We start from the raw sequence: 9964 nt of genomic DNA, 5'->3' as shown, positions 1-9964 counted from the left end.
AAAATGGGAATTATTTTAGCGAAGCCAATCAGAAATAGTGTTCACAGCTCACCGTCGAAATTTTAGCCTTTAAACCCACGAGTGTCAAGAATTATCCGCGTTTGAAAGTTAAAAAAGACGGGTGTCTTTTCTTGAGACATTGCCATATATAGAAAAGATATCTATAGAAAAAAGAAAAGAAATTCCTAGTTTGAGAAATTTTTAAAGGAATTATGTGATTTTCATACATTTCTAGTACTTCTGATGACTGCTCACATGTATTCAAGACTCAAATCACCCCCACCCCCAATGGACGCACCTGTCCCTTTAAAGCGATTTTTTTTAATCCTAAGAACACATTTGAGAATAAGAACCTTAGTGAGTCGAATATATAGATATATGAGAGGATAATCCGAACAAAGCATTTGCCATGAATTCAAGATGTATTCTTTGAAGGACATCGGTAAATACTATGCCTTATCGACAGTGGCGGCGCTAGCAACCAGAGACTGGGGTACAAATAGGTGGAGCAACAGTCGAGGTTGAGATTCAAAATGCAGTACTTTTGTGGACGCGCAATTGACGCATGAATCCCGTGGTGCGTCTTAGAGGGTTTAACCCAAGAAAATTTTTGAAAAATGGAATCCATATGGCGTATTCTGATACATGTTTTGGGGAAGACGTGTAAAAACCATATATCTAAATTTTCCAGAAATGAAGTTGGGGTACTAACCATTTTCTAAGTGTTAAATCGACCCCCACCCCAAAAGGCGATTATTTCCCTTTAATATGCCACGACTTTTTTCTATAGATTTTGTGTGCATTAATGTGTGTGAACGTTGTTATCATGGACCTTTTCAAGAATAAGAATTGAATAAGATGATCATATGATAAAAAAAAACTTTTAAATTAATATGCGCTTGATTTTAAAATCGTACCTTCATTTTAATGCTGGTGGTATTGACAGGAATCTCGCCGATGTCAACTTTGGCGATTCCCGAGGGAGTGGGGCTCAGCGATTGTTTGGGTAGAGCGTAGGTGCCCTGGAATTGGTGACAGGCATATTTATTTTGGTCTGGATCTTGTCTGGTGAAGTCTGCGCATGTGTACACTTCTATTTTATCACGTGATGTCTGTGCTGTGACCGGGACGCCATCTTGTGTTGTGACTTTAACCTGCGAAAGCAAAAATCCAATTAAACCATATCAATGTTGGGGCCTTCAAGAAACATGGCGGGTACTTTTAATGATACAAATTCAGTGGACATATTCAAGACACGTCTTAAAGGGATTGTACCAATAGCTGAAAATGAGTCTTAAAAGCTGGTAAAATAAATATTTACATAGCTGAAATTGAGCTCTATCAGCTGGTATAGTAAATATTTAGATGACTATACAGATAGCTGAAATTGAGCTCTATCAGCTGGTAAAGTAAATATTTAGATGACTATACAGATAGCCGAAATTGAGCTCTATCAACTGGTATAGTAAATATTTAGATGACTATACAGACAGCTGAAATTGAGCTCTATCAGCTGGTATAGTAAATATTTAGACGACTATACAGATAGCTTAAATTGAGCTCTATCAGCTGGTAGAGTAGATATTGAGACGACCATTATACATTAATTTCTAGGCTATACCCTAGGCCTTACCCTAGGCCTTACCCTAGGCCTTAACCTAGGTCTTACCCTAGGCCTTAACCTAGGTCTTACTTTAGGTCTTACCATAGTTCTTACCCTAGGTCCTACCCTAGGCTAGTATAGAAAATATTTCGACTACTATACAAATAGCTTAAATTGTCAGCTGTCAGCTGGTGAAGTAAATATTTAAACAAATATTATATAGATAGCTGAAATAAACTTCTTTTAGCAAATATCAAGACGGTAATATCCTTTAAAACAACATATCTATAAGCTTATACAAGCAATGTAGGGCAGTTCCGGTTTAGTCAGCAAAATGAAAGTATAGTAGGTAGTAATATTTTTAATCAATAAAAACGTGCCATGTAGAACCCATTTCTTGATAAAATAAGGAATTGTGGGATAGCAAAACTAAAAGTAGAGTAATACTGTTTAAAGAAACTTACATAAGCAGTGTAGGGTAGTCCGGGTTTAAATGTTGATGGTGTAATAGGGAGAAAATCGACTTTATATTTAGACTGGTAGATACTTATCTCTCCCGTTCCGTTCAGCGTTTTACCAGTCACCTTCTCAGTTACTCGGGCTACAATCTGGACATTAGACAAATTATTCCAATAACTTCTCGATTTCTTGATGTCGGCCACAGAAAATATAAATTTCTCTTCGCCATTGATCTGAAAGAACAAGACAAAATCTGTTGATTTGGCTGGCGAATAATAGGCTATTGTTGCTGTTTGGCAAAAAAACCTCCTTGCCCACTTTCTGGCGTTAGCTATTAGCTCAACGGTATATCTTCAATTCAACAATTATGACGCCTCTAAAACACTTTCCATTACCTTTGAAACTTGTTGCACGGACTTGGCTTCCATACCACACGAGTCCCTGATTACTCCAGCATAGGCTCTCAGATCCAAATGACCTTCGACAGGCTTGCCAAATGTATATCTAAAAAAGTTAAGAAAATATGCAAGTCAGGAATACGCCCACCAGCAGCTTGATAAAGAGCTAAATGTGAACTGTAAAACAAACTCTATTTCGTAGCCTGTAGAGTTAGCATGAGCCAAAAAAGTGAAAAAAAAGTGATATCAGAGTTTTATACGATATCTCTCAAGAAAATCATCGGATCCTCACCAAATTCAATAGTGCACATCTTCATAATGATATTGACACACATACAAAAGATCAAAAGAATCAATAGAGAATTGTAGTCTGTAGAGTGAGCACGAGGTAAATGTGAACGGACGACAGGGGCAACTACAATATACGCCCATACTTATGTGTGGGCGTATAAAAATGAACATCAACCAAATTTCAGATTCTATTTTCCTACTTTCTTCCTTTTCTAATTTTACTTTGTTCGGCACTTCAGTTACCTTCTTATGAAGCTGTGAAGAGGAGGTACTGTGTCTGGCGCAGTGAACGGTGCGGGATTATCTATACGGTAGAAAATAGAGGAAGCGAATACACAGCCTATGGCATGGTAGGAAACGATGTGAACATGATTCACTTTATGCACAAATGTCCAAAAATTGCCATCTCAATCCTACTTACGTTGCTTTCACAGTACCATGAATTTCTGTGTCTGAATGTAGTCCAAAGGGAGGTAACTCAACTTTAACTTCAAATTTAGGTAATTCTGAAAATTAAATAAAAGTTTAAAATGTAAGTCAAGCAGAGAGTATATAGGTCAAACAGGGGGTAGATTTTGGGTACCATGAGGTATTGCCCCCCCCCCCCCCCCCCTCCTCCCTTAAAAAAAACTTGAAAGGAACTCGTCATAAGAAGTATGAACCACCACCACCCCAAATAAAATGAAACGAACTCAACATGGTCATTTTATACTCATCTTTGGAAATTATGAAATACCTTCACAGTCAGGGCTCCGATATATTTTTGATGGATTTTTGAAACCATAGCTCCTAATTCACAACACGATACCGTTCCTATCACGTGGTCGTTCTTGATATCAATATCCTTTTTACTTTATTGTTCACTGAACAAAAGAAAATTCGAACTTTACTCACCATAATGTTGAACAAGAAATGATTGTTGTTTACTGTAGCCACTCTGTAATACAAAATAGTTGATTGAAAGACTACTTAAAGGGATTGTGAAGAGGTTTTCTATAAATTTTATGTATTTTATTTCATGTTACGGGTACACTGATGCCATCAATTTGCACCATTCAAACTTTCAATCAGACGTCTGTGGTTCCTGCAATTCCACTAAAAGGGGCATCCTCATTTCATTTTCATTATCAAACGTCGTAAATTATACCTGAAAATATTTCTAAAGTATGCTATTTATATCTATATATATTCTTGATCAAACTGAATTTATTTTAAAAGGGAAAATTAAAAACTGAGAGTACTAATTGTTAATTAAGCAGTTTGACCTAGATTCGGCGATTGGCTTTATAACGACTCGTTACATGTAGTTGAAATATTTAGAAAAACATAGGAGATTATTTCTCTACTATTAGGCGTTTATTTTACTCAAATCCGTACAGTAGTTTTCTAACAGCTTCCATAACAAACTTTGAAAGGTAAAGTAACCTTTAACGTAAAGTTATGGCGTTAAAAATTAGGAATTCCAACTCCTTAATGTTCAGATTCCAGATGTATCTTCTACAATCTTGGTACACTTACCAGGGATTCGAACTGTAATGAACGATGTTCCCGTCCTCGTTATTTTACGCCCCTATACCTTACGTCTATGAATATGAAGAATGTTATATTTACAAAAGACTGGTGATTCGAACTGTAATAAATCAAGTCCCCTTTCTCATTTAATTCGGCTCCTACCCTACGCCTAAGAATATGATTAACACAACTTACAAGACTGGGGATTCGAACTTTTATAAACCAGGTTCCCGTTCTGGGTTCCTCACTAAGATGTAGTCTCTCTAGAATGACACCAGTTGATGAGGACCTTCCCTTCCACTGTTTCATTCTATTACCTTTATCGTCCTGAAATAACAGAAATGTATAATAACCACAAAGTTAGCTATAAAGGGACATGTGTGCCATTTTGGGGGGTGGGGGGGGGGGGGGGTGGTGATTTTAATCTTGAATATATGTAAATAGTCTTCAGAAATGCTAGAAATGTACAAAAATTCCTTTAAAAATACTTCAAACTATGAATTTTACACACTATTTCTATATATGTCTTTACAGATTATCTTAAATTGACGAGTCGTCATTTTAATATTCAAACGCGGATAATTCTACTTCTGAATATATTACATACTACGTTTACAAACGTTAATCCAGATGTACTACAAGTTTATTCTATAACATAGTGTTTCGGGCCTGGCAAGGGTGGCAACGGGGGGAATGCCCCACTAAAGAACGGAGCGCCCCCACCCCAATCCAATAAAAAATACTCCATTGAAAGATTGCACAAGACAGATGTCGAAATATTTCGTGCAAACAAAATGTTTCCATACCGTAATATCGACATCCACTTCTCCTTTAAACGGTTTTAAATTAGGATAAATCGTCACCACCCGGAAATTCACTGAAAAATATGAACCTAGATGTCAGCTGGTGTAGAGACAGAAAAAATAAGCACTGTTAAATGAGGACATTACACATATGCGGGGGTTTTAAACCTATATAAACCCGAGATCTGCAAAACCCAGGTCTTTCTGGAATATTTTTGTAGTTCAGTCATACCATCATTTTATCCCTACACCATTTATGTCGGTTCCATCAAAGTTTTTTTTGGCGAAACTGATCTAGCCGAGGCCATTTAAAACTGCGTGCGCAGCCAAAAGTTGAAAGGTCACCGAGTCACAAAACGGAATTACGGTGATGTCCAACACTAATTTACAATCATTCGGAGATAATTCAATATTATGTTAGATCTTTGGAGGTGTGGAAAATCCCCATTTAAAAGGGTGTTTTTCTTGTGACTCTATTCCAGCTGACAACTATAAAAATATCGATCAGAAGCTGGAATAGAGGCAGATGTTTCGGACTAGGTAACACCATTCAGTTTCATGACTCAAAAATACAGTAGCCCACACAAAAAAATAAAACGAAATAATATAATGCAAAGTCATGCATATAGATCTTTGCCAAGTTAGAGACAAGGGAAATGAGAGATTTTGTTTATAAAATATAAATATGATATCCGCTAAATACATCCCCTTTTTTATGTGTACAGTAAAGGGGTTAACGTCTGAAGCGCACCTGCCACGTGACCCCTCGCCAAAAAATTCCTGGTTACGGCCACGAACATATGATTCACATGTTGAGATGTTTATAAAATCTTACCTGTTTGTCTCCCTTTATACATGGCCTTGTCCGTTTGAATCAACGTCGTCATTTTTTGGCGGGAAACGCTCAGGTATTTTTCATTTTCAAACACCACTCCTTGTTTGCCGGGAACTTTCAGTACATATTGTGACGTCAAAATAGTTTTTGAAGGAAGCTGAAAAAGGCAAGTTGCTACATGTTTTCAAATGAAAGAAGGAAACAACTTTTTTTTACAAGGATAACTATATAGGCCTAGTTTAGGATCCTGTTTACCAGCTGGTTTTTGGTCACAACTCTAGGTATTGTATTGATCTACTCCAGATACACGATCAACTCATTTAATACTATCTCCGAAAGGGCGGGGCTGGGGATTGGGGGGAGGGGTTGGTTTCAAAAATTCACTCAATCGGGAATTGGCCGTGCCCCCCCCCCCCCCCCTTTCTTTATAACTCCTTATCATACGGAAAGAATTTCCTATGAGGTACGACATGACCTTTTTGTTGTCCCTACTCTCTCTTCCCACCCACCCTCGGTTAATGTTTTAGAGAATCGACACTGACCAATGTTGATTGGGCTAGATGAGCCTTACCTTGAGTGTCAGACTACCTGGTGTACCTGAAAATAAAAATAAAAACTTGACCAACTACTTACTACTCTCCAACCATAGTGATTTCATTGGCTCAATAATATGCAGAAGAGCAGGACGTAAAACTCCATTCATTTATAAGATTAGAAGCTGAGAGTATATATAGCAAAAACACAAGAGAATATATTATGGTATAACACACTTCTTTAATAACAAATACATATCGTTTCAACACAATTTACACGTGTCATAATTTTGCTATATATTATCTTGTTTACACTCTCATCATTTCATCAGATGACAACACGTGTAAATTGTGTTGAAATGTTATATACTTTGTTATTATAGAAGAGTGTTATACTATAATATATCCCTTGTGTTTTCTGTTAACTATATACTCTCAGCCTCCTAATGTTATTGTATTGTTTAGTTATATCAATTTATTTATTTCTGACTCATGAATTACTCTTAACGAGCTCGTCTCTAAATTTCAACAAAAGAAATTCTTAAGAACATTTACCTTTTTTAAAGTCACCGGATCTGCTGCTTTTAGTATTCCTGGAAGTCTTTGTTCCGTTTCTCAGCACCTCGACCAACTGGGCTCTAACTCTAGTCAGGGTGGGGGTGGGGTCTAGAATATGCACCCCCACAGAGAAATCCTCACCTTGGTAAATTTTGGACGGTGTCGTGATAAAATAGGTACTGAAATGTGTGTGGAATAATATAAGGAAGTATAAATCAGGTCGTTGTAATTTTAAATGTTCTCAGTTTACAGGGATTGTATAAATAGGTTTTGTAAACATTTTACGTGTATTGTGGACACTGATGGCATCAATTTTCAACATTCCAATATTTAGATAACCGATTCCTGAAATCATAAAATGCTGAACCATATGTGACGTCATAAAGCTTTTACTTTTAGTGGAATTTAAAAAACCACAGACACCGGATGGTGCAATGGTGTAAATTGATGCTATCAGTGTCCCAGATAAATAGTGCTTATAACAATCCCTTTAACTCTACTCAAAAGCATGTCGGTGGTTGGTGCTCATTATTCAGAAAAACCGCGTGCCTCTCTAAGGAGACTAGTAAAGTGTAAGGGAATGAATGGAGTTTTACGTCCTACTTTTCTGCACCATGTGGGCTAATGAAGACGGACAACCCCATGCAGGGTGCATTGAGGGAATTTCTGCCAGGACAGTGGCATTAACCCTCCTCTTTTCCGATTTCCAACTGTCGAGGGATTTTTAACGTGTACATCTGAACGACTAGACGCCTTTTCCATGTCAGCCCCTCTTAAATGCATCACTGACCGGGGGAACTGGGTTAAAAAATCCGAAGGTATTATCTCTACCATAGTCGGGATTGAACCCTGGACCTTCAGGATAGCGAGCAAGCGTCTAACTCACAGAGCCAACGCGGATCCCTAGTAAAGCGAAGCAATTCCCCTATCAAAACATTCGGCCAAAAAGAAGGTACTAATGCTTTCGTATAGTCATAGATGTTACAATGTAAATGAAAAATAACAAAACTTACTTTCTGGCCCAACTCTGACATGTTAAACCAAGGAGTAAGAAAATCCACAACATTTTCATTTAGTTTCTGAAATTAAAGTAAAGTATTATGACGACTTGAAGTTATTTAAATACCCCCAGAAACATCCGGGTGGACTCCAAACGGAACTAAGTGATATGACCAATATTTTATAAAATTACATTCACAGCTGACAAAACTTGTTTACAGTTTTCTTAAACTTAAAATAGTTTTGGAATTTTTTTTATCGCTTAAAGAACACATTAAATGAAACGTGTTTAGAAAATTTTTTGAATTATTTTGATTTATAACTTGGTTTTTCTCCGTCGCGCTATAATAGGGTATAGACGCACTTCATTTTGATATTGCATTTTTTGACATGTTATTTGTTTCCGGCAGTACTTGTACAAATTTTATTCAATGACTTTCAGGGTTAGATAACGACATCTTAAAGTATATCTGTAAGAATTTTGAAAGAGATCAAAAGCATAAATACTTCCCGCCGAACTTTGGGACGTTTTTTGAGACACCCGATATATGTCCATATCACATTGCATCTGGTTGGAAGTTTCCACTATGCCTTTGTTGTTTTGTCTGAAATTGGCAGCACGAATCCCAGCAGTTTCTGTAAAGCCTCCCAAGACTCGGGTTACACCCACTGGCACCACTGATGGTTATAGTGAAACGATGCAGTGCGGTGGACGTTTAACACACAACAGTGAAGGATCCGGGATTTAAATTGCCTCGGAGCGAATAACGAAGTTCCGGTGAGAGCTGTCGTATTAGAAGGAAATGTACTCAACTTACTCGATGATAAACGAGAAAAAAAAACCACTTTTTTGAGTTTTTATCAAATCAAATTAATATACCAAATCATGAAATCTTTGCCTTGTTTTTAATAAACACTTTTACTTAAAGTGCCCTCACAATATAGTGATTACCAGTTACTATGGTTGCGATTGATGAAATTGGTCACGAGTCTGAACATAACTCACAACTCAATTACTTGAGAGTTGAATTCAACCTTATAACTCTTATCTTCATACAATCTTTTTAAATTATTGTTTTTATATTTGTATGTTGCCCACAAGAGGCGTATACACAATAAATCTTATCTAATTAGCCATACAGATGATTTATCAGAGTTCCTCGAAATCCTCATTTATGAATCGCTTCTTTTATTTTCCACTGTATCGGTGGCGGAGTGTGCAAAAAGTGGGCAAAAATATCGTAACTTGGTTAGAAATTCGGGCAACTTCAGGTATTTCGCCCCCTCGGGCGTAAACCTGGCTCCGCCACTGTTCACACCAAACCGAACACCTTACCTCGTCTGGTTGCATTGATTTGGCGAACTGGGAAGCTTCCCTACCTATAGGCCTACTCAATTTCCTAGTGCGAATTGGGCTATTTATCAATACCTTCACAACCGCTCAGTCTACCCCTGTTCGTACCTTATAATGTTAAACACTTACAAGAAAAAACAAACTTAATTTCTGTCTTCCAATGTGTCTTGCGTCTCGGCTATGGTTCCCCAGTAAAACCATAAAGTAGATATTTGACGAGTATATAAAACAGAACGTACCTGTATGTTGGTTGTATGTGGACTGAAACAGAACCTGGTACAGATCGTCATCTAATTAAAATTTCTAATTGTTTAGCATCAACTTATCTTAATTAGATACTGTTTATCTGGTGACCTTCATTTGACCTTCAAAACTATGGTTTAAATTGGTGTAATGTTGTCTGTCTATCAACTGCTACTAAATTCTATTGTCTCGGAGGTTAACTTCGTGATTTAAAATATCCGCAAACAAACGACTTTTGATATTTTTTATAAAAGATGAGGGCGAGTTTTCTTGTTTAACTGTTACCAGTTAGAAACTTAATGATATTCTCATTCACATAAAACTAATTGGTAAAATTCGATTTATCGACGATTGAGTTAAAAGTCAGTGGCACATC

The 9964-nt window shown here is 37.1% G+C and overlaps 1 protein-coding gene across 1 annotated transcript in view; it reads right to left on the bottom strand.

Moving 5' to 3' along the window:
- Nucleotides 1–6604, bottom strand: part of LOTGIDRAFT_162872 (hypothetical protein) — a gene marked incomplete at both ends in the record, with an annotated part of 24447 nt that extends 17843 nt beyond the window's left edge. The window contains 10 exons of the mRNA XM_009058890.1: nt 918–1154; nt 2068–2295; nt 2458–2566; nt 3173–3257; nt 3646–3688; nt 4459–4590; nt 5070–5140; nt 5902–6058; nt 6473–6498; nt 6535–6604. Of these exons, the coding sequence (XP_009057138.1) occupies nt 918–1154; nt 2068–2295; nt 2458–2566; nt 3173–3257; nt 3646–3688; nt 4459–4590; nt 5070–5140; nt 5902–6058; nt 6473–6498; nt 6535–6604 (1158 nt within the window). The remainder of the gene's footprint in view (nt 1–917; nt 1155–2067; nt 2296–2457; nt 2567–3172; nt 3258–3645; nt 3689–4458; nt 4591–5069; nt 5141–5901; nt 6059–6472; nt 6499–6534) is intronic.
- Nucleotides 6605–9964: the final 3360 nt, after the last annotated feature.

This window comes from Lottia gigantea (genome assembly GCF_000327385.1).
Source record: "Lottia gigantea unplaced genomic scaffold LOTGIsca_36, whole genome shotgun sequence".
Lineage (NCBI taxonomy): Eukaryota > Metazoa > Mollusca > Gastropoda > Lottiidae > Lottia > Lottia gigantea.
The sequence above is the reverse complement of the archived record's forward strand: the minus strand, read 5'-3'. Positions and strand labels throughout refer to the sequence as shown.